Source organism: Pelophylax lessonae (genome assembly GCF_965119305.1).
Source record: "Pelophylax lessonae genome assembly, chromosome: 13".
In the NCBI taxonomy this organism is placed as follows: Eukaryota; Metazoa; Chordata; class Amphibia; order Anura; family Ranidae; genus Pelophylax; species Pelophylax lessonae.
Window position 1 is genome coordinate 148230300 of NC_138780.1, and position 17557 is coordinate 148247856.

Genomic DNA, 17557 nt, shown 5'->3' on the forward strand with positions numbered 1-17557 from the left:
TGCAACTTCCTTTGAAAACTGAACAGCCTATTTAAGCTTAGTAAATCAACCACACATTATCTGAATTTGTTCCTCGTTGTAAAGAGAAGTCCATACTATAGAGCAGGGACAGAACTACAAGTCCCATGAGGCATAGCAAGACTCCGACAACCACAAGCATGACACCCTTAGGCATTATGGGACTTGGAGTTTTGCAACAGCTGGAGTCCCCAAGGTTTGCCTATCCCTGCTATAGAGTAAAGACGGCTCTCTGAACACAGAACCAGCTGCTTAAACAGGGGCTCCAGCCCCCCCCCCCCAAAAAAAAAATAATAATTACAAATAATATACAAATACTGTAGCTGCTGACTTTTAATATAAGGACACTGACCTGCCTGCACCTAAACCGATTCTTCAATCAACTTCCGGTGCAGGCACCGACATCTTAGGTAGGGGAAGCCTTCCGATTTCCTACTTTGAATGTGTGAGCTATGCTGTGGTTTCTGAATAATCCAGCAGTCTTCTGGGACCTGTAGTGTGTCCCAGAAGGATGTGGGGGGAAGTGGGAGGGGGTTGAACATCCTCACAGATCACCTTTAGTGATCTGACCCAGAAGTTGGAGCAGGTACCTGTCAAAATCAGGTACCTGCTTTCCCCAAAATGAGCCGAATGTGGCAGTGAAGGGGGAAGGATGCAAATAAGCTAAACTTCCCTTTTAGGGTGACGTTCTGCTTTAAGCATGCTTTTGGTTTAAAGTGCTAGTTTATTCTTGAGTTGATGTAACCTTCTAAAAAGCCACAAGAGTCCAATATTCTTTTAAAACCAGCAGTTTATTGTGAAAATTAACTTTCAGTTCTTTTAAGCACTTTTATCAGCTAATTTAATACTTAATGAGTATGAGGATTCTTTATCTTTTAATCCTTGCTTTTGTGCCAAGTCTAAGCTGGAATGACCACTGCCCCATTTTTCCTGCTTCAGGGTGGCTCCTTTCTATTTCAGCATCCTATGGAGCCACCCTGGCATGCAAGAACTAGAGTTGTCTCCTTCTACATGCTGTACATCAATAGAAACACATAGCCCTGTAACCTAGGATGGCAAGGCACTCTCCTGCTGCTCCCTCCTCCCAAAGAGATTGCACTGCTTATTGTTAATCCTTTCCTGAAGTCCAGGGAAGCAGCACAGAGAGCAGGAGCCAGCAGCATTTACAAATGTAAACTGCAAATGCTGGGGTAAGAATTTTAACAAATAGTTTAACAGGGAATGTTTATGTTGTGCTCAATGTGTTAAACTAAAAAAACAATGAGGATTTATAATTACTTTAAGCACTAATATGGGGGGATCATTTAGCCATCTAAACATGCTGTCTTTAGACTTCTATGATTCTTGTTTTTCTTACTTCTTCCAGCAAAACTTACAGAAGGTCTCACCCTTCCCCACCCTAGTCAGAACAAATGGTGTGGATAGAGTTGGGGTTTAACAGGTCTACAGGGATTCATTTATGATGGAGAATAGATATCAATATTTGCTCTCCATTATACTCATTCATAAAATGATAGATGCGCTATGCAATGTAAAGTATCCTATGGAGCGGTCTCTACTTATTGTGGAGGAACAGAGTCAGTTACGTAACTTTGATAAGTCATGTGCAGAACATTCTTTTAAGACCCCTTAGAGTTACAAAGAAAGTCTTATTCCGTCCTTGAAATCTTTGAAATTACTCTACAGATCATTGAGGAATAATAGATGCTTTCAGTAATTTTTTAACTGAAATGTATCTGAACATCTGTGGAATAAAGATGCTTTTGGCAGGTAACCACTCAAGATGTTAAAATGTTAACAAAATTAATGGAATGTAATTAATAGCTTAAAAGGTAGAACTCAATGAAGCGCAGAAAGCAGGTAAAATATGGTCTCCACAGTGACACAGAACTTCATCAAAGAAACAAGATAAATATTCCTCCTTTGTTGCCACTAAGTCATCACCTAGACTCTTCATCTTTTTCCTTTGGGGTGTTCTCACAATACAACTCTATGTTGCTCCATGCTCACTGTGTTATGAACGAAGTTTAAATTTGCCATATACAACCCAAATTCCTAAAAAGTTGGGTGCCGTGTAAAATCCACATAAAAACAGAATGCAATGATTTGCAAATCTCGTAAACCCATATTTTATTCACAATAGAAAATATTTTAAATGTTTAAACTGAAAAAAATGTAGCATTCTAAGAAAAAAACAAGGAAATGCTTAAACTGACGACAGTAACACGTCTCAAAAAAGTACCAGGGCAACAAAAAAGTTGCCAAAGTAAGTGGCATTACCAAGGAAGAGCTGGAAGAACATTTTGCAACTAACGAGGTAATTGGCAACAGGTCAATAACATGACTGGGTAAAAAAAGAGCATCTTTGAGAATCAGAGTATTTCAGAAGTAAAGATGGGCAGAGGTTCACCAGTCTGAAAAGCAGCGTCTAAAAATTTCAAATAACAATTTCAAAATAATATTCAACGTAAAATTGCAAAAACTTTAAACATATCATCATCTACAGTACATGATATCATCAACAGATTCAGAGAATCTTGAAAAATCTGTGTGTGCAAGGGACAAAGCCTAAATGCAATATTAAATGCCAGTGATCTTTGGGCCCTTAGACAGCACAGTATCAAAACTGGGCATGATTCTGTGATTGACATCACTGCATGGGCTCAGGAATACTTCCAAAAATCACTGTGTGTGAACACAGTTTGCTGTGCCATCCAAATATGCAAGGTTAAGGTCATGAAAAGAAGAAGCCATATCTGAACATGATCCAGAAATGCCACCATCGCATTTCTTTCAAAACTCATTTAAAATGGTCTGTTGCAAAGTGGAAAACTGTTTTGTGGTCAGACAAATTCAAATTTGACATTCTTTTTGGCAACCATGAGTGCTGCGTCCCCTGGACTAAAGAGGAGAGGGAACATCTGGCTTATCAGTGCTCAGTTCAACAGCCTGCATCTCTGATGGCATGAGGGTGCATCAGTGGAGGAATGGGCATGCAGCTTGCACAACTGGAAAAGGTACCATCAATACTGTAAGGTACATCCAGGTTTTAGAGCAGCATATTCTCTTATCCAGACAGTGGGGTTGATTTACTAAAACTGGAGCACTCAGAATCTGGTGCAGCTGTGCATGGTAGCCAGCCTCTAACTTCAGCTTGGTCAATTAAGCTTTGACAATAAAACCTTGAAGCTGATGGTTACCATGCACAGCTGCAACATATTTTGCACTCTTCAGTTTTAGTTAAACTCCCCCAATGGCCTTGCATATTTTATCAGGACAATGTTGAACTACATGCTGCACCTATGACAACAGCATGGCTTTCTTGTAGAAGAGTCTGGATGCTTAAATGGCCTGTATGCAGTCCAAACCTTTCACTAACTGAAAATATTTGGCGCATCTTGAAATGAAAAATACCACGAAGAAGACCCAGGACCGTTGAGCAGTTAGAATAATCTATCAGGCAAGAATTGGACAAAAGTTCTCAGGCATTTAAGAGAGTGTTGTTAGAAATACATAGATATGAATGTACCGTATATTTAATTTACATGTTTTAACCTTTTTTTTTACATTTCTTCAGTTGCTTCTTGGTTTCCAGCCTAGGCCAAAATTATGTTCTATATCCCATGAGTCTTCATGAGTATTTTTTCTTTCAATTGGTGGAGGGGTTTTCTTAGCTAGGCACACCCTCCTGTCTGCATGCATGAGTTAAGGTCAGATGGATTCCAGTAAGCAAATGCTACAAGAATCATCTGCCCTTACTCAAGATGTCTGTAGTTAGAAAAGCAAGGGATGCTTTTCAAAAGTGATTGCTCAACAAAACAAAGCATGGAGGCATGGATGGATGGGTGACTTTGAAAATCAAAAATTAATTAAATCGTTTTTTCAGTTTGTGGTACTCAGATACAGTTAAGTTCCTCCTTAACTTTATTTTCACTTGCAACTAGCATAAGTATCTAAATCTTTTGAGAACTGGGTCTATCGTCTCCTAAACAAAAACAATTGGGCTTGAAGATGTAAAGTCCATGCTAGGAGCCAATCAGGCTCTGCTACATGAAACCCATATGATCTGACAACCAATATGCTCATGTATTTGTGATGAGAACAGTGTCCAGAACTATCAAAAGTTGATCGATTTTGCCTGCACAACCAACTGTTCTCTTACAGAAAAAGAATATACATTTTGGGTCAGTTTTAGGTTTATGAGTTTTTAAACTTTTTTTTTTTTTAAAGTCCAAATAAAATCGTAGTTTTACAAATAAACATTTAATACAGGTTGCACCTGTAATACCGTTGGCTTGGATCATTATGGGTTTGGTAGATAGGCACAGCAGAGGCTGATTGCCTTCAGATTGTCTTTCTCTGATTGAAAGAGATTGAAAAGAACAGGCCAGGAGAGAGGTGAATCTTGTCAATCCTCTGACTTATTCAGTTGTATGTAAATGTGGGTTTTAGCTACTGAGGTTTGTAAACAGGCATATATTCAGGACTGAAGCCATGAAAACAGAAGCAAAAAGGAATAAGAGCCTAGGGCTCCCACTAATGTTAGCTATACAAGTATGAAAGATTCATATGCAATATTTCAAGTGTTTAGTCCTGAGCATAGGCATACAGATATATACAGTATATGCAAAAAGAGTATACATTTCCTTTAAGAGTTTATCTACTTCCAGTGTGACATAAAAATAAAATAAAATGTATAGTGCAAGTGTTTTTTTCATGCGCTCATACCTTTTCTGTGTCAATTCCCTTTGACATGGACCACGTTGATACGATATAATCCATGACCCTCTCGCTGAGGCCTTTGGGGACCTGATAAAGCTTGAGGAAGTCACGCACATTGTTCAGCACCTCATGGTAGCGGTTAGTGTTAGCATACATCTGCTGGAAAATGGTGGTCACGTTTCCAAAAATAGTTGCATATAGAAGTGCTGCAAAAAAGGAAATGCAAAACAACCTTTAAAAATCTGATATCAATGAACAGTTGTGATAACAGTTGTTATACTACAGTTAAAGTGACCTTGCCATGACAGAAGTAGCAGAGCTGCCATTGCTGACCTCCTATAACGGCCTGTTGCCAAAGGGGTCTGGTCAGTGGTGTCTGTACAAACAGACCAGGAATAGGTATGCTGTAAATGAATGTCAGAATTACTTATTTCTATACGTGTGGTGACTCAGCAATCATTGAAGCCAAACCATCAACATGACAGTCAGGCAACTAGCACTTTCAGAAGAAATGGTAAAACATGGCAGCCTTCATGATTCACTCATGACAAGTCTCCCTTAATTTCCTTTAATCAACATTTAAAGAGGAGCTCCAGTCATTTTTATGAAAAATAAAAATCAGACACTCACCTGTCCCAGGATCCTGTGCTGTGCTCACGCGAGGGGGTGCCAGGAACCATCTTGGGACCCTGACATCTAAACTGTGGGCATCTGGCTGTGACAGCTTGCAGCTTCACAGCTGGCTGCCCACTGCACATGTGTGAGCCTTGCAACATGCCTGTGACATGTTTCAGAAAGACTGCGGAGAGGAAGGTAATCTGAGCAGAAGTGGGAACTGGTTTTGACAAGCACCTGCCCCCCCCCCCCCCCCCACAAAAAAAAATGGCAAATGTCAAAGAAGGGTGAGGAGGAGGCCTTAAAGCAAATTTCCCCTTTTGGGTGAAATTCCGCTTTAAAGCTCCACAGCTTGGCTGAAGGCATAGGCGCAAAGAGTAGGCGCAGGTTCTACCTGTTTAAACCCTTGATATTTCACCAAAACCCCTTAATGGGGCTCCTAAAACATTTGTAAAAAAAAAGAAAAAAATCGTAACAAATAATAAAAAATAAAATACAATTAAAAACTACTGACATAATCCACTGCCCTTCTGACATTAATCTCTGCCCTACTGAAACCCTCAGTATTTTTATACACACGCACACACACACATATGTGTTGAACTTTGATGTGCACACCCTAATGCAATAGGCTGTGCACACCTATGGTTCAAGGTACTGTAAGTAAGCTTATTTTATAACTTGGGGGGGGGGGGGTCGCTGGAGATGCTGTTAATAACTGTAGACCTTTACTCCAGGCCACCCATAGAGTAAAGCTGGCTCTGTCCGTGTCTGCCCTGCAGAAACTGAGCAGACATGAATGTGTCATCCACCCGCTCTCGCTCTGCTCTGACCAGCAGGGGATCTGTGAACTTATCTACTGATAATCTGTCCAGTGTGAAATGGGCATTACTGGAAGTGTCTAAATTCAATCATTTGGAGGGGTGTCCTGAAACTTTTAGCCATATAAAATGGAAATGACAGTCCAGGATCTACAAACTTTATGACCATATAGTGTACGGTTATGTGTTTTATCCCACTTTTCTATACATGCCAAGATTTTGTTTGCTTTTTAAGCTGATTTTTTTAGCTGCCGCTTGATATTAAATTGTGCTGCTTAGCTTGTTGTCAACCAATATTCCCATCTTCTTTATCTCTGTTCTGCCAAACTGTATTCAATTCAAAGCATGTTGATCATGCTATTCTTCCAGCCTGGCTGTATAATCTTACTTTTTCAACACTAACTTGCATTTTCTGTTTAATAAACTGACACTCAATTGGCTGTTGCAAAGATAATTACTGCACCTTGCCCTGTCTAAAGCCATGAAAACGTTGCCAATTTAAAAAAAAAAAAACCTCTGGCAGCTGATGATGGCTTGTAGTTTTTGACAGCCACTGTAATTTACAGCATATCTCACAGGTCTAAGAATATATATGGCATTTCTTGGGCACTTTGTCTCCGGCTAGGTCAACAGTCCATCAATAATGCATGAAGCTATTTCTGAATTTCCACAGATACAATCACAGAGACCTGGAAGCATAACTCTCGCTTGAACATCGTTTTCCTTAAAGAACAACTCACATTTATTTAGAGGGCTATTGGCAAGTGTAGTCAAATATACAGTAAATCACTGTTAAAGTTCTAAGTCATGCTCCACGTTAATATGTTGTGTGAAAATTGGGTAGGGTGTGGAAGACGCCAGATGAAAGGGGTGACGAGAACTGGTTACTGTAGCAAGGGGACATGATGTATGGCTCTGTTCATAAGGTTCAATTTGTGGATAACTTTGGAGATTAATGTGCTCTGCTCACTCCTGCAGGAATGAAAGATTGCAGACACTATCCACTATTCCTAATTGACCCTTACTGTAGGTCTGTACGGCATACAGAATATACGCATTCAGCTATCTTCCCCTTGCACTCTGCAGAAAATAATTTATACTCTTCATATACAGATATCGCTGTTTCTCTCCGATTCTCTGCAAGTGTGCAGAATATTAAAAAAAAAAAAAAAACACAATGGACAGATGCATTCATTGCAGTAACCAGATATTAACACTTATACATGTCACAACCCTGGCCCGTTCAAACTGAGTATATGATGAAACAATGTATAAACCAGAGGTCATCTTCAGTGAAAACTGCAAGTCAAAACAATCAGTAGAGATAAAGGCAGCTGAAATATAGAACATGACAAAAAAAGCTCATATGACCAAAGGTGTAGTTGCCATCATCCCCAAAGGTGTAGTTGCTATCATCCCGATTATTATCTACAAGCTGGACTCCTCTATCTGGTGGGATTGTGAAGGGCTACTAAATTTTACCAACAAAGCATTAAACAATATATCAGTATTTTACTTAAAAATAAATGTTTTATTTAAACCACATATTATAAACCCCCCCAAACTGGAGTATGCATCATAAAAATATTTAGGACATATACAAACAAGAATCATAGTGAAAAACAAAACACCGTTCATAGCAAGTAATGATACATGTATAGCAACTGGCCCATTGTGGTAATTCCAGCTACTTGTTGTTGACATTCACCATGGTTGCACATCCATGTACAATAGATGCTATAGAGAGCTGGAGAAATTCCAACACATTTCAAACATTCAACTTTTACTTCGTCAGGGAAGTTACCACTCTGTAAACATAAATGACCATTACTAAATATGTATTCATTAACTATTATCTTGTTGATTTACAATCATATATCTAAAAAAACTTACATCATAAAAGTATTTTGGCCAAAACGCTAACCCACAGACACCATCTGAGCAGCTTAGATCAGTTCTCCTCCTAGTACACAGGGACCATCTGGGCACTTTTCAACCATCAGGTTATCAAAATGTCTTAAACGTATGGAGCCCAAAGCCCTTCTAAATGGAAGCATTACAAATCAACAAAAAAGCACAAATATCTATAGATATATCTTGATATGGCATGAGGGAGAAAAAATCCCCTTCATAACTCCAAAATAGATGGTCCCAGTTGAGGGTAGAGTCTCCTGATTATGCTCCCTAAGGGACTAAGTCCTTCCTCGGGTTGCAAATTCTCCCTCTCTGCACCTCTCCATCTAAACGGGGCAGAGAAGGATGGCGTCTCCTCGGGGTCCCCTGTGTCCTCCTCACATGGCGCAGACGTGGTTACGTCACAGTTCGTCCTCCCGGTCCACCCCCAACTGACCGCGCATGTTGCCTCCCAAGGACCGGATTACAACAATAACGAGGGACTGCTGAAGACACAGGAAAGGACTCATATCTGGGTCATTGATCCGATTAGATATGAAGGAATAAGGTGTTGCAGTCTTACCCTAACTGCCAAATAAAGGCCCCAGTAACAAGACTGGGGCCTTCCTGTGCATCTACCATAGTGGTAGAGTCTGTAGATACTCTGCCCAAGCTCTCTGTGGAGTTAACTTACCGACCATTACATTGTACTACTCAATAAAGGAAATATTGTCACACAGTTTTGCACTATCATACACATGAGCAGCAGGTGCAAAAAATGCATATGTGCACAAAGTGCAATAAAGTAAGCAAAAAACAAAAATAAATAGGAAAAAAACATCCCACTTAATGTTCACTACATAAATTATCACATTTTAGATTTTTTGTTCTTTATAATCGGTCTTCCCAGAGGAAAAGCCCTCTAGGAATGGCCTGAAACTTTCAGCCTCTTTAAGTCCTGGGGGGGATGTGGCACTTAGGTGCCTGATCAAGCGCATTTTGCACTAGAGCAGGGTCTTATTCCAGCCCCTCATAGGGATGTGAAGTCTGTCTAGTGCCATAAAAGTGACCCCAGGCATCTTATATTTGTGTTTCTTCGCTATGTGTCTTCCCAAGTTGCCTATTCTCATACTATGCATGTGCTTACCTACACGTTTCCCAAGTTTAAGCATTAAGTAAATTGTGCCTTTTGTTTTTCAATTAACAAAGTGTCTTACCACAAACTTTTCTCCATTGAGCAAAATACTTTCTTTGCATCTCTTAACCACTTTACCACCGGAGGATTTTCCTGCTTTACGTCCAGGCCACTTTTTGGGACTACTTGGCACTGCGCGAATTTAACTGACAATTGCGCCATCATGCAACACTGTACCCAAACGAAATTTACGTCCTTTTTTTCCCACAAACAGAGCTTCCTTTTGGTGGTATTTGATCACCTCTGCGCTTTTCATTTTTTGCGATAGTAATAAAAAAAGAGCAAAAATTTTGCAAAAAAATTGACATTTTCTACTTTGACAGTTAAAAAATATCCAATATATTCAATTTCTTTGACAAACAAATCCTTAATGAGCGTATTTTTAACCGCTTTAAGACTGGAAGATTTTACCCCATTCCTGACCAGGCTATATTTTGCGATTTGGCACTGCGTTATTTTAATGGACAATTGCGCGGTCATTCGACACTGTACCCAAATTGAATTTAAGTCCTTTTTTTCCACACAAATAGAGCTTTCTTTTGGTGGCATTTGATCACCTGTGTCATTTTTAATTTTTGAAAAAAAAGAGCGACACTTTTGAAAAAAAAAAAACAATATTTTTTACATTCTGATATATAACTTTCCCAAAAAAATTTAAAAATCAACATTTTTTAACATTTTAGGCCAATTTGTTTTCTGCTACATATTTTTGGTAAAAAAATAACAATAAGCGTATTTTGATTGGTTTGCGCAAAAGTTATCGCGTTTACTAACTACGGGAAAGATTTGTAATTTTTATTGTTTATTTTTTTACTAGTAATGGCGGCGATCTGCGTTTTTTTTCGAGGGACTGCGACATTGCGGTGGACAGATCGGACCACTGACATTTTTGACACTTTTGGGAGTACCAGTGACATTACTACAGTAATCAGTGCTATAAATATGCTACTGTAATAATGACACTGGCAGGGAAGGGGTTAACTTTATTGGTGATCAAGGGGTTAAATGTGTGCCTCATGCTTACTGGCGTGTGTGGGGGGAGGGGATTGTGTGACACAGACCGCAGGTTCAGCTATGCTGAATCCTGTAATCTGTGACTGTCTGTCACATAGGAGATCCGCCCACTTTGTTTACACAAGTGGGCGGATTTCCACACTCGATCCCAGACGATCGAGGAAGAGCGGCGGTGATCACCGCCTCTCCTTCCCCTGGCCCGACTCCCGCTGTGTCTGAATACAGAATACAGTGTCTGAGAGGGGGCGTTGTCCAGCGACGTAGGTCTACATCACTGGACGATAACGAGCCACTTTGCTGCAGTACCCTCAACGTGAGCGGTCGGCCAGTGGTTAATGACCGAACATTGGGAGCATCCCCCGCAGGGGAATGTTCCCATATTTCGGCATGGATTCTTTTTTAGTTTCCCTTTGTACCCACTCTGTACCAAGGATTCCTGTATCAATCCCACTTTTTTGAAAGTAATCAAAGGAGCAGATGTTACCAAAGTGCGTATTACAGGGTCATCTGTTAAGATTGATCAATGTAGTTTCAGGATTTTTTGTATTTCCTCATGTTCATTTGAAAATCTGAGTATTACCATGGTGGGGTTATCCATTTTATTGATCTTATGTTGTATGCATTTATTTTTATTTTTAAATAAGAGGTCCTGTCTTTCCATAACCCTAACCCAGCTTTAGGCAGGATTTTGTATAGCCCCTAAGTAGCAATCTTTTGGTAAGTTCATCTGCCTCTTTCTGAAAATCCTCGTTAGTCATACAGTTGCGTCCAATATGCAAACATTGGCTGCATGGGTTGGATTTTTTCAGGGATTGTGGGTGGAAACTGCTGGCATGCAAGGATTTGTTGCCTGCAGTTTATTTTCTGTACAGTTTGCTACCTAATTGCCCAACCACATCCTTGCAGATACAAACATCAAGAAAATTCACTTTGTGTTGAACATAGGTCTTGGCAAAGAACAAATTCAGATAATTTTGGTTCATTTTTTGTAGACACTCCTTTAGTAAATTTTCAGGTCCATTCCAGATAAACAAAATGCCGTCTATGTACCTTTGCCACATAGTAATGTGGCAAGTGTACATAGACAAATCATCATTTGATAAAAAGTTTTGCTCCCACACCCCCAGGTAAAGGTTGGCGTACGATGGAGCACAAGTTCCAATCGCTATGCCACATACCTGGAGGTAGTGGAAGCCATGAAAGGAAAAGACATTGTGATATAAAATATATTCCAACATCTGCAATATGAGCTCATTAAAATCCCATTCATGCATACTACATTGACGCAGGATGTGCCTGACCACGACAAGTCCCTTATCGTGTGGTATGCAGTTGTAAAGCGACTCAATGTCAACAGTCACTCGAAAGGCTGTCTCTGGAATTCCCATATTGTCTAGCATTTTCAAAAGATGTATGGTGTCTTTGGTATGAGACGCCAAGCTTGTAATGTGAGGTCTTAGATGTGCATCGATCACTTTCCAGAGACAATAGACCTCCCTGGAGGGTTGGCCATGTCTTTGTGGACGTTTGGGAGTGTGTAAAACGTGGGTATACAGGGATGTTTTGTCCACATGTATTCCCACAAATCAAGGAAAATTATCCCCTCTTTCACTGCAGTATCTACCAATTCATAATATTCCTGCTAATACATATCAATCAAGGTAGCCGGGATTTTTCTATAGCATTTATCATTTTTCAAAATTTTTTGACACATCTTAACGTACATTTCACATTTCATTATCCATTAGGACAATATAATCTCCCTTATCAGACGGTTTGATGGTTATTTTTGTGTGGTTCTTAAGGTATTCAAGGGCTAAACTTGTTTTGGATTTAAGTTGTCAGCCCCAGATTTACTTTGTAGTGACTCTATTTCTCTTGTTATTTGTTTAACAAATAATTGACTGATAGGTGGAAATCTGTGTGATTTTCTATTAAACTTTTTTTACGGGAAGTTTTTGTATTTACAGGGGCAGCTCCAGGGATTTTTTTGCTGAGGCTGTCGGTACGTTTGCATGAAGGGAAAGCTCTTTGGCAGTTCTGATTGCTCCAATCCCCTTTTGAATTCCCTTCATGCAAGCGTACTGACAGCTGCAGCAAAAAAATCACTTGAGCTGCCCCTTTTGGTGAGAAGAGATCTTAAGCAGAGAGGAGGGTTCCCGATCAGTCTGGACAATAGTTCAAGGTTTTGTTATATTAGTGCTCTGGTGAGTGTTGACTGCCTAAGGGAGAGGTCTCACAAGGTGTGGTGACGGGTCCAGTGTTCACTCCAGCTTTTCAAATGTTTAATCATCACTGACACCCATATGGGGTTGTAAAGGACTCTTAAAGGCACTGGAAGTGTATTGATTCTTAAGAGCACTGCTAATGCAGACCTTTTTTTTCTTATGAAAAGTTTAGGCATAATAGGATATGATCGTTGTTTATTATAGTGGCTGCAACTAGTGCCAAAAATTCTTTACGTCAAACTTTTTAATCTTCTATTCATTTATTTTAATTGTGATTTGATTTATATATGTGTTTCACATGATCAGTCACTGCAATCCTATAGGTGCTGGGAGAAAGGGATGAGCGGTTTTTAACTGTGCCAGTCACTTTCCTTTTGCTTTTTACAGTAAGTTACTTAATGCATTCCCGAATGCAGCTCTTTCTATGTGGGCAAAACGCAACAAGAGTTTGGGAAACGTGTAGGTAGGCACATTCATGGTATGAGAATAGGCAACTTGTACCCACCGCTGGGAAGACACATAGTGAAGATACACAAATATAAGATGCCTGGGGTCACTTTTATGGCATTAGACAGACTTCACATCCCTATGAGGGGTGAGAATTGGAATAAGACCCTGCTCCAGCGCAAAATGCGTTGATTCAGGTGCCTTAATGCCACATCCCCCTAGGACTTAATGAGGCCAAAAGTTTCAGGCCCTTCCTAGAAGGCTTTTCCTCTAGGTGACGCTAAGAGTCATTCAACCCAGAGGATTAGCGCAGCATTACTGGATTGACGAGTTTGTGGAGGACAGCACCAGAGATTGTGTAAGTATAGAAGCAGTAATGTAGACAGTTGCTTTACAGCAAGTACTTAAAAGTGACTTCACAATTCAGACTGGCTTGTGAGTTTACTGGATCCGAGCAAAGATATTACTAGGAGACCTATTAATGCAAAATCACAACAGACTCAAACTACTGAGGCAGAATGAGGGGAGGCACAAAAGAGTCTGGGGCCCCGGAGCCCTTTAGGGACAGAATCTGCAGAGGCCAAACACTGGCCAAACTACTTTCTGTGAATTACGTTGCCAGTTAAAGTGTTACTAAACCCAGGACCCTGCATTCACTATATCTAGTCTCCCACAGTACACAGAACATGGAAATGCAATTATTTTAGTAAATATAAACTGCTAAATACCTTTTCTCATCAGCAGTATATAGCAGTCTTGTGACTTCTAACAGTGTCTAATTAAAACTTGTAGGGGGAGTTTTCATTCTACTCTGATTGTCCTATGAGGCTGCAGGACCCCTGAACTTCTGTCTGGACAGTGCTGATTGGCTCTGTGCCGATCTCTAGCAATGCAAACCAAACTTAGCATGTGCAGAGTGACTCCAAAGGCTCTGTACTATCAGGAGATAGAGTGGGGGCTGTGGAGGAAGGGAAGGATCAGAGAAGACAGGATGAAACAAACTTTTTACACAATGCAGAGGATTAACCCCTTAGGTTCCACAGTGAGTATACCAAAGAATGCTTTACTGCATATACACATTTTTAACACTTTTATTTATATCACTTTTTCAGACTATATTTTAGCTAGATGATATAATGTACTATTTTGGCGGTGTGATATAACTTGCTGTTGCTGATTAATAAAATGTGCTATTCCAACATGATATGCCCTTGCAACCATTTCGATTGTTTGCTGTAATATGGTGCTATTGCTCAATGACAAATTGCTGTTGCGGTGTTATGTTGAAGGTTTACATGGTATGGTATATTAGGCTCAAATCAATAGTTGCCATAACTTATCCAAGTCCATTTGTTAAAGATTAGTGAGTACTCAAATATAATTTCTGCGTATGGGTCCCCATTTTGAACATTGTAATGAAGAACTGTCTGTCCACCTAAAACTAACAAATGGTGTTTGGACAACGAACTCAACAAATCTGAACAAGAAAACTTGTGTGAAGGAAATTAGATCAAAAGCAGAGCAGGATCTTATATAAATCAATCTCCTTGACAACTGACCTGAAGAGTAATATATCCATTTTGACACTGGTTTCAAACAGCCTAGCTGACTCATTTTTGCACACTCAGATTCAGGACCTTCAAGCAAATGAGGATAATGGCAACTATAATGTAAGGATTTAGTCCATTTTCTAATATAGAATAACCATTAGGCAGTTAAGCTGTTGATTAAGCTTATGTTAAAAGCTGAGCACAGTGCTTGTTCCTGATCGTTATATTTGTTGTGCTAAAAAGGAACAAAGGTGCATATAAACCCAGACTAAGTTTCTCTCATACAAGACATGGTGAAATAAATGAAGGCAATATATAACACACTTTGTATCTCTGTCTAGAAATAACATCTACGATGGCTTATTGATTGAGTTACCGTTCTTGACCGTGTTCTAATTTGTCCTCTAAGTGTAGAAAAATAAATGACAAAGCAGTCTATGGTTTATTCCTCCACTGGGGAATTCACTAATACCTTAACACAACTGGAGCTCAAATTCAAAAAGCAAACATTGATCCTTTTGTTAAGTAGTTGGTTTGAAAATGCATCTAAATAAAAAAAAGAGTTAGCTATGTACTTTCAATTATCACGCTGGATTCAAAATCCTCCAACATTTGAAAATTGAAAAGTAATGCATTAAGCTGCTCATTTTACCAAATTACATCCCTAGTATGACCATATATGAAACATATCAAACAACTGTGATAAATTCACCTATATACAGTATCTCACAAAAGTGAGTACACTCCTCACATTTTTGTAAATATTTTATTATATCTTCATGTGACAACACTAAAGAAATTATACTTTGCTACAATGTAAAGTAGTGAGTGTACAGCTTGTATAACAGTGTAAATTTGCTGTCCCCTTAAAATAATTCAACACAAAGCCTTTAATGTCTAAACCGCTAGCAACAAAAGTGAGTACGCCCTTAAGTGAAGATGTCCAAATTGGTCCCAAAGTGTCAATATTTTGTGTGGCCACCATTTTTTCCAGCACTGCCTTAACCCTCTTGGGCATGGACTTCACCAGAGCTTCACAGGTTGCCACTGGAGTCCTCTTCCACTCCTCCATGACGACATCATGGAGCTGGTGGATGTTAGAGGCCTTGCTCTCCTCTACCTTCCGTTTGAGGATGCCCCACAGATGCTCAATAGGGTTTAGGTTGGGAGACATGCTTGGCCAGTCCATCACCTTTACCTTGCGCTTCTTTAGGAAGGCAGTAGTCATCTTGGAAGTGTGTTTGGGGTCGTTATGTTGGAATACTGCCCTGCAGCCCAGTTTCCGTAGGGAGGGAATCATGCTCTGCTTCAGTATGTCACAGTACATGTTAGCATTCAAGGTTCCCTCAATGAACTGTAGCTCCCCAGTGCCGGCAGCACTCATGCAGCTCCACACCATGACACTCCCCCCACCACACTTGTCTTTGTACTCCTCCATCTGAACCAAATAAGTTCATCTTAGTCTCATCAGATCACAGGACATGGTTCCAGTGATCCATGCCCTTAGTCCGCTTGTCTTCAGCAAACTGTTTGCAGGCTTTCTTGTGTATTATCTTTAGAAGAGGCTTCCTTCTGGGACGACAACTATGCAGACCAATTTGATGCAGTGTGTGGCGTATGGTCTGAGCACTGGCAGGCTGACCCCCCAACTCCTTCAACCTCTGCAGCAATGCTGTTAGCACTCATACGTCTATTTCTCAAAGACAACTTCTGGATATGACACTGAGCACGTGCACTCAACTTCTTTGGTCCACCATGGCGAGGCCTGTTCGGAGTGGAACCTGTCCTGTGAAACTGCTGTATGGTCTTGGCCACCATGCTGCAGCTCCGTTTCAGGGTCTTGGCAATCTTTTTTTAGCCCATGCCATCTTTATGTAGAGCAACAATTCTTTTTTTCAGATCCTCAGAGAGTTCTTTGCCATGAGGTGCCATGTTGAACTTCCAGTGACCAGTATGAGAGAGTGAGAGTGATAACACCAAATTTAACACACCTGCTCCCCATTCACACCTGAGACCTTTTAACACTAACGAGTCACATGACACCGGGGAGGGAAAATTACTATTTGGGCCCAGTTTGGACATTTTCACTTAAGGGTGTACTCACTTTTGTTGCCAGTGGTTTAGACATTAACGGCTGTGTGTTGAGCTATTTTGAGGGGACAGCAAATTTACACTGTTATACAAGCTGTACACTCACTACTTTATAAAATATTTTCAAAAATGTGAGGGGTGTACTCACGTTTGTGTGATACTATATATATATATATATATATATATATATATATATATATAGAGAGAGAGAGAGAGAGAGAGAGAGAGAGAGAGACAGACACACACCACTGCTTGCCTGGACATTTCTCCTCTCAAATGAATACTCATGGATTTCTGCAGTCTCTTGTTATCTCCGCCCTCATCCAGTCCCCTCCAGCTTTGAAACTCTCATTGGCTCTCCTATTACTCACCCCTCCTCCCTTGCTGGCAAACTTTTACGAGAGAGAGAGAGCTGTGCATGATGTCATTAACCTAGGCTAATTACCAGACAAAAAAGAGGAAGTGGGCTGTATAAGGTAATTACTGGCAGAAAAAAAACGTTTTTTTCTATCCAAAGTTAAAAGAAAAAGGGCAGAGGATTTATTAGATGGAAAGATGAACAAATGACTGAAGAGTCACTTTAAGTCTGCAATATTGCTACTTAATGATCAATTGATACATATGTGTAACTTGTATATTTTTGGCATGGAAATTCCAGGGGGATTATAATGAATAGGATGAATTTCGAATAAACATGCATCTGACAGATTAATCCGTTTTTTATAGGTTTTCTGTTTTAATCTTGTTAACAAAATAATAATAGACTCATATCTTTTTAATTGTGTCTGGGCTCCTTAAAAATACATTTTTACAAAATATCTGCTAAAAATAAATATCGGAGTGCTTAAATCTTCTGATGGTTCCCTCTTAAACAGGAAATCTCCCCAAATACAGATATAAAGCTCCAAAATCCCTTAAACAAAAGGGTACCAACACTGGCTCCATCCAACCATGGAAATGCAG

General features: G+C 39.9%; 1 protein-coding gene across 4 annotated transcripts in view; it reads right to left on the minus strand.

Moving 5' to 3' along the window:
• Window positions 1–17557, minus strand: part of KCNH5 (potassium voltage-gated channel subfamily H member 5) — a 510054-nt gene that overhangs the window by 151800 nt on the left and 340697 nt on the right. For all 4 annotated transcript variants that reach the window (XM_082242615.1, XM_082242614.1, XM_082242613.1 and 1 more), the window contains one exon: window positions 4747–4946. In XM_082242615.1, coding sequence (XP_082098741.1) covers window positions 4747–4946 — 200 coding nt within the window. The remainder of the gene's footprint in view (window positions 1–4746; window positions 4947–17557) is intronic.